Source organism: Aquarana catesbeiana, linkage group LG03 (genome assembly GCF_042186555.1).
Source record: "Aquarana catesbeiana isolate 2022-GZ linkage group LG03, ASM4218655v1, whole genome shotgun sequence".
NCBI lineage: Eukaryota > Metazoa > Chordata > Amphibia > Anura > Ranidae > Aquarana > Aquarana catesbeiana.
In genome coordinates, this window is record NC_133326.1 from 663,486,000 (window position 1) to 663,508,562 (window position 22,563).

General features: G+C 43.2%; 1 protein-coding gene across 4 annotated transcripts in view; it reads right to left on the reverse strand.

The window, feature by feature from the left end:
- LOC141133431 (venom factor-like) overlaps nt 1-22,563 on the reverse strand; it is a 681,995-nt gene that overhangs the window by 389,199 nt on the left and 270,233 nt on the right. For all 4 annotated transcript variants that reach the window (XM_073622818.1, XM_073622817.1, XM_073622816.1 and 1 more), the window contains 2 exons: nt 21,263-21,338; nt 20,422-20,581 (listed from right to left, as the gene is read on the reverse strand). In XM_073622818.1, coding sequence (XP_073478919.1) covers nt 20,422-20,581; nt 21,263-21,338 — 236 coding nt within the window. The remainder of the gene's footprint in view (nt 1-20,421; nt 20,582-21,262; nt 21,339-22,563) is intronic.

Here is a 22,563-nt window from a genome sequence, read left to right on the forward strand (position 1 = left end):
TATATATATATATCCCAGCTTAGTGCAGCTACAGGCCATTAGTATGTCTGGAAGGCCAACAAGGAGAGGCAGACAGTCACAAGCCAATAAAAGAGGGCAAGCAGGCTCTGTGTCTAGAGGCAACAGTGCTGGTCGTGGAGACGGTGCATCCTCATCAGCACGTGGCCATGGGACACGCTTGGCCTTTCTTCGGCAGCTGGCCATGTTGAGCCACAACATGTGGATGACTTGGTCGAGTGGATGACCAAGCCGTCCTCATCCTCCTCATCCTCTCTCCCCCATGCTCAGGGTACTTTGTCTGGCAAAGCAGCTGCCAACACGGCCTCTTCCCTCGGCTCAGTGGCATCAGTGACTCCTTCCCTAGCCTCACCATGTCCTCCTGAGGAGTCCCTCAAACTGTTTGACCACAGTGTTGGGTACATGCTCCAGGAGGATGCCCAGCGTTTAGAAGGCTCTGATGATGATACTGAGCTATATGAAGGCAGTAACGTGAGCACAGACAAGAAGGACAGCAATCTGGCAGTCATGCTCCCCCTGCTGCAGCATACTGCCAGGTTTGCTCCAGTGATGGGGAGGGAGGGGATGATGAGGTCACTGACTCAACGTGGGTGCCTGATAGGAGAGAGGAGGAGGAGGAGGCACATCACCAACGAGGCAAGATGCCTTCCAGGGGCCAGCCTGAGGGCAGCACACTGACTGCATCACACCCCAAAGCTCCACATGTGCAGGGCATTGCTGTCTCTGCGCGTTATTCAAAAAGTTCTTTGGTGTGGGCCTTTTTTGAGACGAGTGCATCAGATCGCACCGCTGCTATTTGCAACATATGTCTCAAGCGTATCTCGCGTGGCCAAAACATCTCCCGCTTGGGCACCACATGCTTTACCAGACATATGTTGACCTGCCATGCAGTTCGTTGGCAAGCGTATCTAAAAGACCCACACCAAAGAACAAAGAGGACCTCTCCTTGCTCCTCATCAGCTGAGATCTCCAACCCCACTATACCTTCAGTCCTCTCTGAGACCTGCACTGAGAGGAATGAAGGTGTAGAATTAGGTGTGTCACAGCCAAGTACTTGTGGGCAATCTGCTTTCGGTACACCAACGTCAGATTGTACCAGGCAAATTTCCCTGCCCTAGCTGCTGCACCGCCGAAAGAAGTTCGCTCCCAGCCATCCACATGCCCAGCGGTTGAATGCTAGCTTGGCAAAATTGCTTGCACTTCAACTGCTACCTTTTCAGTTGGTAGACTCTGCCCCCTTCCGTGAGTTTGTGGAATGTGCGGTTCCTCAGTGGCAGGTACCCAAACGCCACTTTTTCTCACGGAAGGCGATTCCGGCTCTCTACCGGCATGTGGATGGCAATGTCCATGCCTCGCTGGACAGGGCGGTCAGCGATAAGGTGCATATTACCGCTGACTCATGGTCCAGTAGGCATGGACAGGGACATTACCTAAGTTTCACGGCGCATTGGGTGACTCTGCTGGCAGCTGGGAAGGATGCAGGACAAGGTGCAGTAGTGTTGGAGGTTGTTCCACCACCACGCCTCCAAAATGCCACTACTAATGATTCTGACACACCTCTCTCCTCCACCCCCTCCTCTTCTTCTTCCTCCATGGCCTCTTCCTGTGCTGTGTCCATGGACCCAGCGGTGCTCCGTAGGCGTTCAAGGGGCTACTCAAGTATGCAGGCCAAAAGATGCCATGTGGTGCTTGAGTTGGTATGCTTGGGGGACAGGAGCCACACTGGGGCAGAGGTTCTGTCAGCTCTGCAGGGGCAGGTTCAGAGGTGGTTAACACCACACCAACTTAAGGCAGGAATGGTGGTTTGCGACAATGGCACCAACCTCCTCTCCGCCCTCTGACAGGGACAACTGACCCATGTGCCCTGTTTGGCTCACGTCCTTAACTTGGTGGTGCAGCGGTTCTTGGGCAGGTACCCGGGCTTACAGGATGTTACATAGTTAGTCAGGTTGAAAAAAGACACAAGTCCATCCAGTTCAACCATAAAAATAAAAAACATGTCAAAAAGGATGTCCTGAGGCAGGCCAGGAAAGTCTGTGTGCATTTCCGCCGGTCATATAGTGCCAGTGCTCAGCTGGCAGACCTCCAAAAGGAATTTAACCTGCCCAAGAACTGCCTAATCTGTGACATGCCCACCAGGTGGAACTCAACGTTGGCCATGCTGCAATGGCTGCACACGCAGCAGAGGGCCATCAATGAGTACCTGTGCGACTATGACACCAGGACAGAGTCAGGGGAGCTTGTTTTTTTTCCCCACGCCAGTGGGCCATGATCAGGGATGCATGCACTGTCCTGTCACCATTTGAGGAGGCCACGAGGATGGTGAGCAGTGACAGTGCATGTATCAGTGACACTGTCCCCCTTGTCCACCTGTTGGAGCACAGGCTGCGTGGAATATTGGACAGGGCACTTGAGGCAGAACAGAGGCAGGAAGAGGAGGACTTCCTTAGCTCTCAAGGCCCCCTTTATCCAGACAGTGTTCCTGCGTGCCCGCCAATCACACAGGAAGAGGAGGAGGGAGAGGAGGATTGTGTCGGTATGGAGGTGGAGCCTGGCACTTAGCATCAGCAGCAGTCTTTAAGGGATCATTTACAGTCCCAAGAAACACATGGACTTGTACGTGGCTGGGAGGAGGTGGCTGCGGATCATGTCATCCTTAGTGACCCAGAGGACTCCGGACCGAATGCCTTAGCAAACCTACGCTGCATGGCCTCCTTGATCCTGCAAAGCCTGCGGAAGGATCCTCGTATTTGTGGTATCAAGGAGAAGGAACAATACTGGCTTGCAACCCTCCTTGATCCACATTACAAGGGTAAGGTTGCGGACCTTATCTTGCCATCGCAAAGGGAGCAGAGGATGAAACATCTTCGGGTGACCTAGCAGAAAGGTCTGTGCAACGCGTTCCCAGAGATTGGGAGGTTACAAACTCCTGTTTCTGGACAAGGTGTTGCTGAGGCTTCGATCAGTCAAAGAAGGAGTGGTGGAAAAGGTGGCTGTCTGACCGATGTGTTCAGACAATTTTTTGGTCCGCAGCCCCAAGGTATGATCGGTTCCAGCAACCATCGCCAGTGTCTGTTTTACATGGTGCAGGATCACCGGCCAGAGCTTGCACAGTATGCAATTGAGCTACTGGCCTGTCCTGCATCCAGCGTTCTTTCGGAACACACATTCAGTGCTGCTGGATGCTTTGTAACCGATCACAGGGTGCGTCTGTGCACCGACTCGGTTGATTGACTGACCTTCATAAAAATGAATCAGTCTTGGATCACCATCAGCTACCAAGCACCTGATGCTGATGTAACTGAATACATTTTTTTTAAATGTCAGATCCCTTCAAAGACTGCCTATGCTGATGCTGAGTGACTATCCTGTTATACTGAGTAATTATCGTCTTCCTCCTCAGTGATCATGATGATAGCTTGTAAGAACATTTTTGGTTCTGGGCGCCGTCAGTCCCGCCACCAGTGCCTAAGGCCACATTTTTCAGCCCCTGTTTAACAGGGGCATGTAATTACAATTTTTTACGCAATTCTTTGCAGCAGGGCTAGTTCCTGTGCTCCAACTAGAGTATCTGTGAGGGGTTGCAGTGTTGTGGCACCAGCACCAGTAGAAAAAAGAAGAAAAAACTGCGTTATAAACCAATATGTACAGTAAATCGTTGAAAAGCTGCAATCCCGACAACATCAATTGTGGAGTAAACATAAAAAATAAGGAATTGCGTTAATACATGTGCAAAATAACATAAAAATCTTCAGTGAAAAAAATATTAAGATATTAGGTGTAAAATTGGAAATAAAGATGGATGTGGATAACAATTGATAATAGTCTACCTTAATGTCCCAATAAGTGAAAACTCAATATAATGTGTTAAGAACTTCAATTCGCCCAAAAAGGTGCAAAAAAAAAGTCCAAATGATAATTCAATCAGTGACAGCAAAGGAGGGTCCACCACCAAGGATAGAAGGGGTTGCTCCTTACCAGATGGCCATGACGCCCCACTAGAGAGGATCACAGCAAGCAGACAATCTTGTAACACAGAGATTGAGAACTTCTATCGGCATCCACCAGGGGTCATCTCACCGTCAGTCACACCAGCGAAACCAATGGCAGGGATACACCATAGAATATAAAGGGGCTCACATAGTGTAAAACCATCGAGATTTATTTAAAAGTTAAAATCACAAAGTGAACACTTACAAAGCGTATGTAGATAAAAAAGCCTTAAGTCCGGTTCCTTGGCCACAGGAGCACGGACAAACCCGTCCTGCTGGAATACAACACTGTTTGGGGGTGACGTCAGCGCGTCGTCTGGCTCCGCCCTACGCGTTTTGTGACATCATCACGTCTTCCAGGGGCACAGGCGGCGCAGTGCGTCACCTCCTTAAATAATCCTAAAATAAAACCACGCCTCGCTATGGATTGCTGTATGCTGTGAGTCACCCAGGATGCTTCAAAGACTTCCGGCATCCGGATGCGCTTCACAGCACAAGCAATCAGCAAAGGCTGTGCTATTCTAACAGTCTATAAAAACCAATGCCTGTATCTAGACGAAATATACATCTAGATAGCATACACATAAGCGAGCAATGTATACACACACAATGTACTCCATGCATATATATAGCCAAGTACAAAACACATGAAACAAATAAACCATTTCTGCATAGAATGATGATGGTGCATTGGTAATGTATGACTAGAAAACCAAATGGTGATTTAAACCACTCAAACATGAGAACTGGCGGGATCTATTTGGCAAAACCAAAAACAAACTGGTTAAGAGGCGAATTAGAAATATGAATAACTGTATTCCGCCGCCTATCTAGAAACAAACTTACTTTTAAAACCGGAAATGGGATAAATAGTGGATAGTAGTCTCCAACCAACACTCCACATGGGTGCAACAGCACCATCTAATGGTTAGGTCCCAAAAACACACTCAAGGGATATATCCTTTATTCAGCAACCCTAATGCTGCCTTCAAAACTAAGGCGGCATCTGATGTGTGGGTTGGGACTGTGGAGGAAAAGAGGACTCGAGGGGGCTTCTATCCGGTAGTGCTATGAATACATGACAGAAATTCTCCACCCCTCTAGGTGTGAGTGTTACAGAAACCAGAAGTGAAGTATTTCGTCGGTTGTGGTCTCCATCTGATTGTCCCCACCACTGCTCAATAGCGCCACATAGTGGATAAATCTAAAAATACCAGAACTTCTCATGTAATGGGTCAAATCACCAAAAAGTCTCCAACGTGCTTAAAGCAACATCCAATGTATGTTTTGGGGATCACAGAATTAACAGAACCCAAAAATGTGAAAAAATTGACATAAAATTAAAAAATAAATATAAATAAAATGCTGAGAACTACAATGAACTGGTATAGATCAACCAAAGATTGGGAAAAAAGACCAGTAAAAACTGGCAATGCCCCACAGGTGGTCCACAGCATAAGGACATATGAGTATGACATATACTTTGGCCCTGCAGATACAGAAAACTAAATGCACTAGGAGTTGTTAATAAATGCATTTACATCTGTATCCACATTTAACCCGAAAGGGGCATAAGTTCTTAATCTGTAAATCCAGGACATTTCGCATTTGGAGATTTCCCTCACAAGCGAACTCCCTCTCCAATGTGGTTTGTATTTGTCAATCCCAACATACAAAGTATTGGAGGGGTCCCTACCGTGTACTTCATCGAAATGTCTCGACACAGGGTGCTTGTCAAAGCCCCTGCGGATATTATTAATATGTTCGGTCAATCTGATCTTAAGGGCCCTCTTGGTCCTGCCCACATATTGCAATCCGCAGGGGCATTGTATAAGATAAACAACCCCTTCGGATGTACATGTTATAAATGGTTTAACCTGATAGGCCCGTGAGGTGCTGGTGGACGTGAACTGACAGATTTTCCCTTAATAGTTGTAGGGGAAGGAAAATCTGTCAGTTCACGTCCACCAGCACCTCACGGGCCTATCAGGTTAAACCATTTATAACATGTACATCCGAAGGGGTTGTTTATCTTATACAATGCCCCTGCGGATTGCAATATGTTGGGCAGAACCAAGAGGGCCCTTAAGATCAGATTAACATATTAATAATATCCGCAGGGGCTTTGACAAGCACCCTGTGTCGAGACATTTCGATGAAGTACACGGTAGGGACCCCTCCAATACTTTGTATGTTGGGATTGACAAATACAAACCACATTGGAGAGGGAGTTCGCTTGTGAGGGAAATCTCCAAATGCGAAATGTCCTGGATTTACAGATTAAGAACTTATGCCCCTTTCGGGTTAAATGTGGATACAGATGTAAATGCATTTATTAACAGCTCCTAGTGCATTTAGTTTTCTGTATCTGCAGGGCCAAAGTATATGTCATACTCATATGTTCTTATGCTGTGGACCACCTGTGGGGCATTGCCAGCTTTTACTGGTCTTTTTTCCCAGTCTTTGGTTGATCTATACCAGTTCATTCTAGTTCTCAGCATTTTATTTATATTTATTTTTTAATTTTATGTCAATTTTTTCACATTTTTGGGTTCTGTTAATTCTGTGATCCCCAAAACATATATTGGATGTTGCTTTAAGCACGTTGGAGACTTTTTGGTGATTTGACCCATTACATGAGAAGTTCTGGTATTTTTAGATTTATCCACTATGTGGCGCTATTGAGCAGTGGTGGGGACAATCAGATGGAGACCACAACCGACGAAATACTTCACTTCCGGTTTCTGTAACACTCACACCTAGAGGGGTGGAGAATTTCTATCATGTATTCACAGCACTACCAGATAGAAGCCCCCTCGAGTCCTCTTTTCCTCCACAGTCCCAACCCACACATCAGATGCCGCCTTAGTTTTGAAGGCAGCATTAGGGTTGCTGAATAAAGGATATATCCCTTGAGTGTGTTTTTGGGACCTAACCATTAGATGGTGCTGTTGCACCCATGTGGAATGTTGGTTGGAGACTACTATCCACTATTTATCCCATTTCCGGTTTTAAAAGTAAGTTTGTTTCTAGATAGGCGGCGGAATACAGTTATTCATATTTCTAATTCACCTCTTAACCAGTTTGTTTTTGGTTTTGCCAAATAGATCCCGCCAGTTCTCATGTTTGAGTGGTGTAAATCACCATTTGGTTTTCTAGTCATACATTACCAATGCACCATCATCATTCTATGCAGAAATGGTTTATTTGTTTCATGTGTTTTGCACTTGGCTATATATATGCATGGAGTACGTTGTGTGTGTATACATTACTCGCTTATGTGTATGCTATCTAGATGTATATTTCGTCTAGATACAGGCATTGGTTTTTATAGACTGTTAGAATAGCACAGCCTTTGCTGATTGCTTGTGCTGTGAAGCGCATCCGGATGCTGGAAGTCTTTGAAGCATCCTGGGTGACTCACAGCATACAGCAATCCATAGCGAGGCGTGGTTTTATTTTAGGATTATTTAAGGAGGTGACGCAGTGCGCTGCCTGTGCCCCTGGAAGACGTGATGATGTCACGTAATGCATAGGGCGGAGCCAGACGACGCGCTGACGTCACCCCCAAACAGTGTTGTATTCCAGCAGGACGGGTTTGTCCGTGCTCCTGTGGCCAAGGAACCGGACTTAAGGCTTTTTTATCTACATACGCTTTGTAAGTGTTCACTTTGTGATTTTAACTTTTAAATAAATCTCGATAGTTTTACACTATGTGAGCCCCTTTTATATTCTATGGTGTATCCCTGCCATTGGTTTCGCTGGTGTGACTGACGGTGAGATGACCCCTGGTGGATGCCGATAGAAGTTCTCAATCTCTGTGTTACAAGATTGTCTGCTTGCTGTGATCCTCTGTAGTGGGGGGTCATGGCCATCTGGTAAGGAGCAACCCCTTCTATCCTTGGTGGTGGACCCTCCTTTACTGTCACTGATTGAATTATCATTTGGACTTTTTTTTTTTGCACCTTTTTGGGCGAATTGGAGTTCTTAACACATTATATTGAGTTTTCATTTATTGGGACATTAAGGTGGACTATTATCAATTGTTATCCACATCCATCTTTATTTCCAATTTTACACCTAATATCATAATATTTTTTTCACTGAAGATTTTTATGTTATTTTGCACCAGCACCAGTGCCTAAGGCCCAATTTTTCAGCCCCTGTTTAACAGGGGCATGTAATTACAATTTTTGATGCAATTCTTTGCAGCAGGGCTAGTTCCTGCGCTCCAACTAGTGTATCTGTGAGGGGTTGCAGTGTTGTGGCACCAGCACCAGTGCATAAGGCCCAATTTTCCAGCCCCTGTTTAACAGGGGCGTGTAATTACAATTTTTGGGGCAATTCTTTGCAGCAGGGCTAGTCCCTGCGCTCCAACTAGAGTATCTGTGAGGGGTTGCAGTGTTGTAGCACCGGCACCAGTGCCTAAGGCCCAATTTTTCAGCCCCTGTTTAACAGGGGCGTATAATTACAATTTTTGATGCAATAATTTGCAGCAGGGCTATTTCCTACACTCCAACTAAAGTATCTGTGAGGGGTTCCAGTGTTGTGGCACCAGCACCAGTGCCTAAGGCCCAATTTTTCAGCCCCTGTTCAACAGGGACATGTAATTAGAATTCTTGATCTAATATTTCACAGCAGGGCCTGTTTCTGCGCCCACCAAGAGTATCTGTGAGGACTTACAGTGTTGTGGCACCAGCACCACCACCACCACCAAAGGCCCAATTTTTCTGCCCCTGTTCAACAGGGGCATGAAATTACAATTCTTGATCTAATATTTCACAGCAGGGCCCTGTGAGGGCTTACAGTGTTGTGGCAACACCAACACCTAAGGCCCAAATTTCTGCTGACTATATAGGGCAGCCTACTTTCAAACATCCAACTTACAAACGACTCCTACTTGCAAACGGAAGGAGACAACAGGAAGTGAGATGAAATCTACCCCTAGGAAGGGAAATTCTCTCCTGTAAGAGTTAATATGGGAAAAACGTTTCTCCTTTCCACTGATGCTTTATCACCAATCCTTGTTTCACAAAAAACCCAAAATTTTCAAAAAACATTTGTCATTGGGACAAAAAGTGAGGTGAAATCTTCTGAAGAGGAGCACAGACAGCAAAACAAATGTCACAGGGGTGATAACCCTAGCCTTAGGGTTAAAAAGTTAAAACTGTACCAGTTAAAAATGTACCAGTTCAAAACGTTAAAAATGTACCAGTTCAAAATTACAAACAGATTCTACTTAACAACAAACCTACAGTCCCTGTCTTGTTTGCACCGCCTGTATACTGCTGTTCAGAGTATATAGGGCCTGGGGGCCCCACACCTTTCCTTTTTTAATTTGGGTACGGAGTTCCCCTAATATCCATACAAGACCCAAAGGGCCTGGTAATGGACTTGGGGGTACCCATGCCATTTGTCTCACTGATTTTCATCCATATTACCAGGACCTGACATTACATTAAAGCCACAAGCAGTTTTAAATGACTTTTTTTTCTTTAAAAATTACATTTTGTGCAGGGACTGTTCTAAGCACGGGAAACACGCGCCACTTTACAGGCATACTATAGACACCCCCCAGGTACGATATTTAAAGGAATATTTCACTTTTTTTTTTTACTTTAAGCATCTTTAAAATCACTGCTCCTGAAAATACGGCCTCTTTTAAAGGTTTTTTTTGCATTGATAAATGTCCCCTGGGGCAGGACCCGGGTCCCAAAACCCTTTTTAGGACAATACCATGCAAATTAGCCTTTAAAATGAGCACTTTTGATTTTGAACGTTCGCATCCCATAGATGTCAATGGGGTTCTAACGTTCGTGCAAATTTTCGGTCTGTTCGCAGGTTCTGGTGCGACCCGAACTGGGGGGGGTGTTCGGCTCATCCCTACTGTAAAAATTTCTGTTTCCTATTCCCAAAGATCACCCAGGCTAATCCTTGCAATTCCATGGTTTTAAAAGGGTTTCTTTCTGATTGATACAACCAAGCATTTGCTTTTCTGGGGGCAGTCTGGAATGTCGTTTCAGCACTTGGCTCTAGACTGTCGATTGCTATAACGCAAACTTGAAAGGGGCCATGGCTGACAGGATGATTGATGACGGTGGGTGACAAAGATCAAAGGATCAACAGGTACATAAAGATTGACATGGACAATGCGAAAGTACAGCAGGACAGACAGTACTGTTGAGAAGGACTGCCCCATAAATACTGTTATACGTCTAGATGGGATGGCAATGCGGTTGGGTTTGAATGGTGTATGATCAAAGTATAAAAGACTGAGCAAGGAAGAGAAATAGCTTTGGATCATGGCTTTGGCCTAAGCCTCATGGCGATGGCCCTCTCTTCAACATCTGAGCATAGCTGGAAGAAACAAGCCTCTCGGAGGGCCTTGTGATAAGTATCTATGATGTTCTTGTTTTATAAGTTCTGATTGTTGGTCTGTGTTTGTAATATATTTCTCTAGTATTTCATGTTAGCTTTCTTATTTCCTTGGGAAATAAAAAAGACTTTATTACTTATAAACCATGTGTTTGGTTTCATAGCTAACCTTGTATTATTGTGATATCAACAGTAACATGTGGTCAGAGTTTTAAAAGATTAACTAACTATAGAGATTAGACAAATTAATATACAGATACAATAATATTTATTGTATCATATTTACTTCACCCACATTTGTGTTTTTTTAAATTTACAATTAGTGTCTGTGTATAAATATTCAACGAGTTTGTTAGCTCTCACATGGATGCACTTAGCAGGCTAGACACTGAGCTATGAGGAGGGAGAAAAGAAAAGTCAAAATACCTGTGTAACAAGGTAATGAAACTTTACAAAGATGGAAAAGGATATAAAAAGATATCCAAAGCCTTGAATATGCCAGTCAGTATTGTTCAATCACTTAAAAAGTGGAATATTTGGGGATCTCTTGATACCAAGCCAAGATCAGGTAGATCAAGAAAGATTTCAGCCACAACTGCCACAGGAACTGTTCGGGATACAAAGAAAAACCCACAGGTAACCTCAGGAGAAATACAGGTTGCTCTGGAAAAAGATGGTGTGGCTGATTTTAAGAAGCACAATACGATGATACTTGAACAAAAAAGAGCTACATGGTCAAGTTGCCAGAAAGAAGCCTTTACTGTACAAGTTCCAAAAAAAGGCCTGGTTACAATATGCCCAACAACACCTTGACATGCCTCATTGGCTTTTTTGTGGCATTTGTGGCGTTTGTGGCGCAGCAAAGGCTTCCTTCTGGCAGCTCAAACAAGCAGCAAGATCTTTTTTGTTTAAGTATCATTGAATTGTTCTCCTTAAAAACAAAGACACTGTCTTTTTTGGAGAGCAGCCTGTATTTCTCCTGCGGTTACCTGTGGATTTTTCTTTGTATTCTGAGCACTTCTTTCGCCAGTTGTGGCTGCAATCTTTCTTGGTCTACCTGACCTTAGCTTGGTATCAAATAAGCCCCTAATTTTCCACTTCTTAAAAAGTGATTAAATAGTACTGACTGGCATATTGAAGGCTTTGGATATCTTTTTATATCCCTTTGCATCTTTGTAAAGTTTCATTACCTTGTAAAGCAGGTCTTTTGACTGTTCTTTTCTACCTCCTCATGGCTCAGTGTCTAGCCTGCTTAATGCAGAGCTAACAAACTCATTGACTATTTATTTTTTTATTACAAAGGTTTTTTTTTTTTTTTTGTTTTTTTTTTATTTAAGAGAGATGGAACAAAGAATAAAACATACAGTCATGTATCAGTATACATCATAAAATTGACATCCAAAGCATAATAACATAAAAAATTGGGACAAGGAATACTTCCAAAGCATACAGAATATAACATGAAAAACGTATACATGAAGGTATTATTTGTTTATGGTCTAGGTACCTCGAGCAGTATCTAGCTTTGTGCCAACAAAATGTGCTTATGGGTTTTCTAAGGTTCCCATCTACGATCGAACAAGTTCATCCTATCCTGTAGAGTATACAATATCCTCTCCATAATCATCACCATATCAATTCTGTCTTGGATGGAGGCTAGGGGGACAACAGGGGATTACCAATGAAGAGCAATGACCCAGAGGGTAGATATACATATCGTGTGTATGAGACATTCCTCCCTGCGGAGGATTCCTGGGATCTTTGCTCCAAGTAAACACATCGGGATCTTGAGCTTCAGAGGGGTTCCAGAAATTGCAGAGGCAACCGCAATCACCCATTCCCACATCGGGGCCAGGAGTCCACAATCCCAAAATATGTGTTTGGATGTGCCCAGCAGCTGGCAGCCTCTGAAGCACAATCCCGATGTTCCTGGGTACATTATTTGAAGTCTGGAAGGAGTGTAGTACCATCTAGTCAGAACCTTATAGGCTGTTTCCCTAACTGCTAGTGATTTAGTGGCCTTCCGAAGGTTTGCTAGCATGGTATCCCAGTCCTCCGGAGCAAATTGTTCATCACAGTCAGTCTCCCATTTGGTCCTATATGGGGGGTCACCTGAAAAAACCGAAGCTAATGCAGTTTTATAGAGGGTAGAAATGAGACCTTTACCTCTCAGTGCTTCACGGCAGATCTGTTCGTAGGAGGTGGAAGGGGAGGAAGGGGTAAGATTATAATGGGAGATATAAAAATGTCTTATTTGCATAAAATGGAGATATTCCCACAGTGGTATTTGTTTTTGTGTGTGGAGGAGATCAAATGTGGCAAATGTATCTCCAAGTTGGAGGTCTGCTAAGGTAGTCAAGGAGTTGGATTTCCACCAAGCAAAATTCTCAGGGTGTTTAAATGCTAGGGTAAATAATGGTTCCCCAAGGAAGGATGTGGCTGGAGGGGCTGGTGAAATCAATCCAAGTCTATTTTTATAATGGTGCCAGAGTGTGAGAGAATGGGAAACTATCGAGTTGAGGGGAGTAAGCTTATGTGTAACGTTAGAGGGTGACCACAATATGGATGAGAGGCAATAGGGTAAAATAGAGTTGGATTCAAATCCTACCCAGGGTACTTTTGAATCCGGGATGTTCCACTGCGCTATCTGGGAAAATCGGGCAGTCAAGAAATAGAACCAAAGGTTGGGTAGACCCAGACCTCCAATGGATTGGGATTTATACAATATGTGATTTGAAAATCTGGGGCGTTTATTCTGCCAAATAAACCTATTAACCTCCCGGTGTAACTTGTCAATATAGGCTTTTGGGATATTGATAAGGAGGGAGCGGAAAAGAAATAAAAGATTCAGTAATAGGGTCATTTTAACAGCCATGACTCTGCCCAAGAATGATATATGGTACGAACTCCAAGTTTTAAGCAGATTTCGTAATCGGGACACACATGTTGGATAGTTAGCAGTGAAGATGGACAAAAATTGGTGTGTGAAGATGCCAAGATATGGGATTCTGTCATTCGACCATTGGAAAGGGAAAGATCCTCGGAGTGCCTCACACTGGGCAGGGGGTATATTAATGGGAAGGGCTGTGGATTTAGTCATATTTACCGTAAGTCCAGAGATAGAGGCAAATTTATTCAGTATAGTGAATATGTTAGGAAGAGAGATTTGGGGTTGGGTCAGAAATATCATAATGTCATCTGCGTACATACAGAGTTTAAAATGGGAAGATTCAAGGGGATAAACAGATATATCTGGGTGCTATCTAATGGCTATTGCAAGAGGCTCTAATGCAAGGACAAATAATAAGGGAGATAAGGGGCATCCCTGGAGGGTTCCCCTGCCCAGTGTGATAAAATCAGAGTTGCACCCTGGTAACCTAATTCTAGTTTTGGGCTGATGATAAAGGGCCTGCACCCCACTGAGAAATTTGTCCCTGAAACCCATCTGTTGTAGAACTGAAAGCAAATAAGGCCAGAGTACACTATCAAATGCCTTGTTGATGTCAAGGCTCAAAAGAAGGACTTGTTTCTTGTGTAGGTTAGCATCTTGCAGAACATTCAGGGCTAGGCTGATGTTATCTGTAATAAGCCTATTTGGGATAAAGCCTTTTTGATCAGCTAATCGGTCTGCCAGAGCACGACTGAAGATTTTAAGGTCATTTTTAATGACCAAAATCAGCCTGTAGTTCTGTGGGAGAGAATGGTCTTTAAGGGGCTTTGGTAATAGGGACATGTTGGCTAAGGTCCGTTCATTTGGGAAATGATCTCCCTTGAGGATGTTGTTAAACATGGTGGTTAATCGTGGAGTTAGGATGGAGGCATAGTGTTTATAGTAACTGGCCGTAAACCTGTTGGGGCCCGGGGCGACCGATCGTTTCAAGGATTTAATTACTTTCAGTACCTCCTCCTCCATAAAAGGAGCATTCAGGGCCACTATTTGAGAGGGCGTTAAAGAGGGTAGTGATAATGAGGACAGTCAATCATGGGATGTTTGCGCTGGGAAGGAGGGTGGATGGGAGAGTTTGATTTAATTCAATTCAATTCAAACATGGAGGAAGCCGAATTACTATGTGGGAGAAATTTAGCTTTGGACCAGCGAAGGGCCTTCTCTGTTTTCACTGACAAGAGAGTATCTAACTCGAGTCGTTTCTGTGCTACCGATTGTGCATTGGCTAATGTCGGGTTCCCCATCTGCAATTTGTACAATTTGTCTAGTTCTGTTGTTAGTGTGTATATTTGGTGCCATTGTTCTCTATTCTTTCTAGAGGCTATGCTAATAAGTCGGCCCCTCAGAACCACTTTGTGGGCTACCCACAGAGTGCTAGGGGATATATCAGGTGTGGCATTTAGCATAAAGTATTCTTGGATTGCAGTGGAAATTTCCTGTCTTGTGATGGGATCAGCAAGTAGGGAATCATTCAAACGCCAGGAGTAAGGGGTGTCCGAAAGGCCAATGAGGGTGGTAGTCAGGGTTACGATGTTATGGCCTGACCATGGACAGACCAGAATGTCCGAGTTTATAGAATTGGCTAGAATAATGGGGATGCAGAAAATGTAGTCCAGTCTGGCAAAAGAATTGTGGGGGTGAGAATAAAAGGTGTAGTTTCTAGCTCCTGTATTATGTGAGCGACATGGATTTGAGAAAAGCTGCCAAGGTGTGGGAAGTGGTGTTTCTGTCTAATTGGGGTTGGGCTACAAGGTTAAAATCTCCTCCAATGTACATATGTGTTGAAAAGTATCTTTTTAGAGTTTTTAAAAAAGTGGCAAAGAAGGAGGCCTGTGCTACATTAGGTGCATATACGTTTGCAATCGTTATATCCCTTCCTGCTATCAACTCTTTAATGATAAGGAATCTATTATCGGGATCTTTGTAGACATGTTGTACCTCTAAAGGGAATGTGTTATGCAACAATATAGCAACACCTCTACATTTAGTTTGGTAATGAGTAAAGAAAGTCTGTTTGTATGATCTATAAAGAAGGTAGGGTGATTATTCAAAGCAAAGTGGGTCTCTTGTAACAAGACTATTCGGGCTCCCAATTTTTTGTAGGTGGTTAAGGCTTTTTTCTGCTTATGGGGAGAATTAAAGCCCTGCACATGGCGCGTGATGCATGTAATTACCATCTATGAAATACGAACCATTTGGGCTCACCTGAGTAGTATAGCGATATCGTTTGTGCTCTGTCAGAATTCTCCGACACAAGGGAAACGCCATATATGAGATACCCTTCAAAATGTATATTATTATACCCAATATATAGAATGCTTTTAAAGGCAAGTTTCAGACATTGAAAAAAAGCAAACTGAATTAGAAAATGTAAAACCAAAATAATAGCAAAGAAAAAAACAGCATAGCTAGAAAGAGCTGGGAAAACATTGGGTCAGGTTGCAAACAGCATAAACCTGAAACTGAGACAGTAGTGTTGTAAGGGGCGAAAACGTCTCTAACTCCAGAAGTTATATCCAGACTTCGAAGGGAAGTCAAGATATGAGTGGAGTGGGGTAGCATGGTAGCAACATCCGTCGGAATAGCTGACAACTATATATAAAACAATGCAAAGCATGTGCATGCTAGAATCATACTTATCGGGGGACTCAAAGCAGAAAATCACCCTCAATGTCCATGTTCAGGGTCTAGATACAGGTCTCTGGAGATACCTGGAAGCGGGCTCTACCCACCTCTCCGCCCAAGTGCACACAGAGTGTTTTGTCCACCTAAAAATAAAAAGACACAAAACAAACAAAAAAATAAGAGGGTTTGGAGAGTGATCGTTTTGGTGTCCATCTGTACATCTGCAGTCCCTTAGGTGGGAATTCAGGAGTCTCGGGATAATTTCGAAGAAATCCAGATGTCATCAGGCATGAGTGAGTTTCATCAGCTAAGGAATAAACTGGACGGTAGTCTCAGGTGGACAGGATAACAAATGTTGTGCCGAGGGACTTCCAAGAACGGGCATTAGGTGGCGATCTATCCATAGAAGAGAGCAAGCAAAGTCAAACAAGGCTAAGTGTTAGAACAGAGTCGGATCCCAGAGAAAGTTAGGTGTAAACCAGATTTTCAGTTATGGTTAAGACCAATGTCCTGTCTGACACTTCTTCTATTGCGTCTAGGAGAAGGTGTGCACCAGATTGGGATTGATCCTGGGGTGGTAGGTGGGCGAGGCACAGCATCAGCATCCAGTAAGCCCAATTTCACAAAAATCTCCTGCCCTTCCAGCAAGGTAGTGGCTGTATATGTAGTTCAATTATGAGGAATGAAAAGTTTAAAGGGGAATCCCCATCGGTAGCGTATGCGGGCAACTGCTAACACCGTGGTCACCTCCTTCATCTTGCGGCACCTATCCAGGGTCGCTGGGGAGATATCCAGATATATTTGCACTGGGGTGCCATCCAGGATGATAGACTGAGAGTTGCGAGCAGCCCTGAGGATCTCCTCTTTAATAAGGAAGTCTTTCAGGCAGAGTACAATGTCTCTAGGGGGTTTATCAGGAGGTGGTTTCGGGCGCAAAGCACGATGAATGCGGTCGCAAGTAAATGCATCCACATCATGGTTTGGTAGCAATGATTGGAACAGCTTGCAAATGGCTGGGATCGGATCGGTGTTAGATTCAGGGATCCCCCTAACCCTAAGATTATTTTGTCTGTTACGATTGTCGAGATCTTTGACCTGTGATTGCAGCTGCGTGACTGTTGTAGCAAGGTTTTCATATTCTCTGGAGAGCTCATTGTGAGCAATGCGGTCAGTTCGTGTTCCCAGAGCTGCAATCTCCTGAGTTAAGGTGTTGGTGCTTTTATGAAGCTCAGTTTGGAATTTAGTGGCAATCTTACTGTAAATTGATTCTAGGCTTCTATCTAAATCCTCTTTAGTGCGGGGGGTAGAGTACTCACTGTCATGAGGTGGAACGGAGTCAGCCTGTGTGCGCTGTGAGGAGGGAGAGGCAGGGCTGCCGGCACCATCTTGAGACATGCCAAACCTCTCCTGTGACTGCAGCAGGTAGTTGGTTAAAGACCTCTGCGCAGTCCGCACTGTTTTTTTCTTCTTTGGCGGCATGCACAGCCTGATCCTGGGGGTGTTGGGGATGATTGTGCCGAGTTTCCTGGCCCTAGGAAGCAGGCTAAATGGAGTGAGTAGTGTGGAAGTACTCAGACATGCAGCTGATCCAGCAGAAGTCGCTCATTGACTATTTATACACAGACACTAATTGTGATTTAAAAAGCCACAAATGTAGGATATTAACCTTTTATTGCCATTTTAACCTGTGTGTGCCACCTTCTGTGTCTGTACCAAGGCCAAACATTCCAGGGTATGTAAACTTTTTAACAGGGCCATTTGGGTGATTTCTGTTATCATTATGAATTAGAAATTATACCACACCTTGGTTTTTTGAACAGAGAGACATTTTAAGCCTTTAGGACATTTATGTTTCACGTTCTTGTTTTGAAAGCTTTCTTTTCCAGTCTACTCTGCAAGTAGAAAAAGGAGCACATAGATATCGGACTATAGAGGCCACAGAAGGAGCGCAACAATCAATATTATAAAATATTTCAATTTATTTCATAGAAAGCATTACAAACATTGCATAATACATGTGCATCTGACTGTATAAAAGCACTAGTGCTAATAAATCCCACTGTTTTATGTCTGTGCAATATGACGGTGAGTATTGATATATTAGGTCTTCATACACCAGCGCGTTTCGCAATCAGGGCTATGAAAACAATATAGATATATACAATAGTATATGATATTTGATTGTGTCAAGAGAATAACGAAGGACATTCAGTTCACCAGGTGGTCTGACCAGTGGTTTAAGTCCCCTCTATGCTTCAACGCCCAGGGAGATGATGTGCTAATGCTACCCTACACTGAGATGAGTGCTAAATGGTTTTCATAGCCCTGATAAAGCAAATCTTTGTGAAACACGTTGGTGTATGAAGACCTAATATATCAATAGTCACCGTCATAGTGAACAAACATAAACCAATGGGATTTATTAGCACTATTGCTTTTATACAGTCAGAAGTACATGTATTATGTGATGTTTTTAATAAATTCTATTAAATAAATTAAAATATGTTATAATATTGATTGTTATGCTCCTTCTGTGGCCTCTATAGTCTGATATCTATGTGCTCCTTTTTCTATATATATATATATATATATATATATATATATATATATATATATATATATCACAGATGATGGTCATGAGTGTCACAATATTCTATGTACTCTGCAGGTAGGTAGTGCCAAGTTTAATAGGTATACTTTTAACCAGTGTAGCGCTATCTTTCTATTAAATAACTCAATGTGTCAGTTTTGCAAATAAGCAAACATAAACCAATTGGAAAATACAATCCTAGAATTCATAAATCAGTGAAAATTCATAAACATCTAAATATAAGGTGTACAATTATGCCCCGTACACATGGTCAGACTTTGTTCGGACATTCCGACAACAAAATCCTAGGATTTTTTCCGACGGATGTTGGCTCAAACTTTTTTTTGCATACACACGGTCACACAAAGTTGTCGGAAAATCCGATCGCTCTAAACGCGGTGATGTAAAACACGTACGTCAGGACTATAAACGGGGCAGTGGCCAATAGCTTTCATCTCTTTATTTATTCTGAGCATGCGTGGCACTTTGTCCATCGGATTTGTGTACACACGATCGGAATTTCCGACAACGGATTTTTATATAAAATTTTATATTCTGCTCTCAAACTTTGTGTGTCAGAAAATCCGATGGAAAATGTCCGATGGAGCCCACACACGGTCGGAATTTCCGACAACACGCTCCGATCGGACATTTTCCATCGGAAAATCCGACTGTGTGTACGGGGCATTAATCTTCATAAACTGCATTAGTACATAGTTCATTAATAAAGTCCATCAGAGGAATCCAACTTCTGGTGACTGTGCAATCCCACACACCATGAAATTCTTCAGCAATCCTCCTCAGTGCCCTTCACCCCCTTGTGGGTGGCCTCTCTCCTGCTCTATGTACCTCACTGGTTAGAGGAGGTCATAAATGCATTATAAGGGTATACAGGCACTTCTCTGCTACTCCAGCAATCATGATCCTCAGCTCCACAGTATGATGACATATATGAAAGCAGAAAGGAAGATCTAGTAGTGTAGATCGTTTAATCAAGCTTTTATCAATATAAATATCAAACTCACATTTCAAAAGTGAAAAATCAGCAGCATAAACTCAGCAATATAACCCGGCATTCACAGCTCTGTCCCGCTCCGCCTAGCGTGATTAAGTCCAGTAAGGTCCATCAAAGCAGGTGAGAAGCCACCCACAGGGGGGATGAAGGGCACAGAGGTGGATTACTGAAGAATTCACTGGTATGTGGGATTGCACAGTCACTAGAAGATGGAATCTTTTGAAGGACTTTATTAACGGACTATGCACTAATGTACTTTATGAAGATTAAGTTTACACCTTATATTTAGATGTTTATGAATTTTCACTGATTTATGAATTTTGGGATTGTATTTTCTGATTGGTTTACATTTGCTTATTTGCACAACTGAAACTATGAGGTTGATTTACTAAAGGCAAATACTGTGCACTACAAGTGCACTGCAAGTGCTCTAGATCTGAGAGGAAGATCTGAAATGAGGGAAAGGTCTGCTGATTTCTATCATCCAATCATGTGCAAACAAAAATGCTGTTTTTTATTTTCCTTGCATGTCCATCCCAGATCTACAGCGACTGCACTTCCAAGTGCACTTGTAGTGCACAGTAGATTTGCCTTTCGTAAAGTTTTTTAATGGAAAGATATTGCTACACCGGTTAAAAGTATATATATTTTTTTGCATTTGCACAGATGGTTATATGCATATAGTGTAAACTGCTTTCTTGTATTGTATACATTTTGTTATCCGCATATTGATGTGGAGAGAACACATTTATTGAGCACTCTGTATGGTAGAGGTATAATAGTGAGGTGTGTGATTAGCGCAGGAAGTCTCTATTTATTTATATTTTTATTTATTTAATTAGGTTTAATAGGTACTTACTATCATCTCCTGATGAATTACTGGAGCATCTTCTTTGAACAATCCATCTTTATTTTCTTTCTCCAGGATTAGCCACTTGATGGCACCGCACAGGACATTAACTTCTATATCCATCAAGGGGCGGGCCATGGCAAAAACTTTGGCCACATATGCTGTCAGCCTGTGTAGAAAAAGTAATCATCAACCAAGAAGATGAAAGGACAAGTAATCATGAATGAAATAGAGGCATGACGAGTGATCATAAACCAAGCAGAGCCAAGGCAATCATCATGAACAAAAATGAGACCAAACAAGTCATCAGGGAAAGGGCAAGTGATCATAAACCAAGCAGAGGCAGAGCAATCATCAGAAACTGAGCAGAAGCAGGACAAGTCATCAAGAGCCAATAAAAGGCAAGGCAACTTAGTAAGAACCAAGCAGAGGCAAGACAAAACATCATGAACCAAGCAAAGACAGAACAAGTCATCATTAACCAAGGAAATAATACAGCTAAACATGAACCAAGAAGAAGAAAAAGGACAAGTCATTAAGTAAACCAAGTGGAGGCAGGGAAAAACAGCATGAACCAAGCAAAGATAGTTATCAATTAACCAAGGAGATAAGTCAAGTAATCATGAACCATGCAGAGGCAGGGCATCATAAACCAAGGAGAGACAGTAATCATGAACCAAACAGAGGCAGGACAAGTCGTCAATAGCCAAGGAGAGGCAGAACAATAAAACATATCAGAAATAAGAAGAGAAACAAATCTGAAAATAAATTGTAACACAGCACCCAGTGAGGTGAAATAGAATTATGCTATGACACATCAGTATTGTATCTTAGTATAGATTTAATTTACCATGTGCTGGCAGGTCTGCCCACGAAAGCCGCATAGGAATTGTCTGCTTTGCGGTAAACAAGTTGCTGCACATAACCTGAAATGAACAAGATGTTAGAACGGCTATTCTAAACAATATATCTCCAGATCAAATTTCCTTTCTTTAAAGCAGACCTTCACTAAAGGTGAAATTGTCTTTTGAGGTGCCTGTAGACATTAGATCACTTTTTTTTGATCAGGTGACAAACACGTGTCTATGAGGCAGCACACAACAACCCTGAATGAACATTCCCAAGGAACAAAATCAGGAAGGTCAAAAAAAACTCCTGATTGCTATTATTTTTCCCAGTGGCATAACTGTCTACAGAAAAGGTGAACTAACACCGAACAACCTCCCTATCCCTCGGTCCCTGCTATACCTACCTCAAGGTCAGTGCCCATGCAGCCAGTCCAGCAGTCCACAGATTTGAAATCCCCACTCTTTTTCCTCTTCTCTGTGCAATGCTTCCAGGACTAACCAGAGTGATTTTGATTGATCAGCACCTGCACAGTGGATTGCTCTGGTTTGGAAGTGCTGCCCGGAGAAGAGGGGGATGTCAACTCATCTGCATGGGCATTGATAACTCAGAATCCCAATAAGTACAGCAGGAAATTGGGGAATGTGGGGGTTGTATGGTGTTAGTTTACCTTTTCAGAAGTAAAAAGGTGAACTAACATTTTAAGGCCGATGCACTGTTCTCTGTTGCCCTAAACGGGAGAACCACAGTCCTCTTTTTTGGGAAGACACTGTGACACAGATAGACTGTGAGGCAGTTGGCTGCTGTTCTACTTCAAGAGTGCTAAAGGACTAAAGGGCCTTTTAGAGACTGAAACATACAGTAGTTATACAGTCCTTTTGAAAAGGACACAGTAATATCAAGTTGATGGCGATGACATCATGAAATGGCATGAAGAGTAGTAAATATAAGGTGTGACTATGCGCCTAGTTAAAGATTTGTACTATATGACCACATGTTTGTATATACCTGATTATCCCAATTTGAGTTTGTTGGAGATCCCATTCCAAAACCATTCACATAAGTAGTCCCTCCACAGAGGCGGCTCTCTAATTAGGCAAATTAGGCGGTCGCATAAGGCCTTGCACTCACAGGGGCCTCGCGCCCTCCTAATTTGCCTGTTCTCAATCACTGAAGTTGATGCCGGTGGCTCCGCCTACCCCCACTGGGACTCTGTGGCTTAGGAGCTGATGGACAAATCAGATACTGCCCGCAGCCTGAGGAATAGCGGCCTCATCACGGAGCAACCCAGTCCGTGGGGCCTCA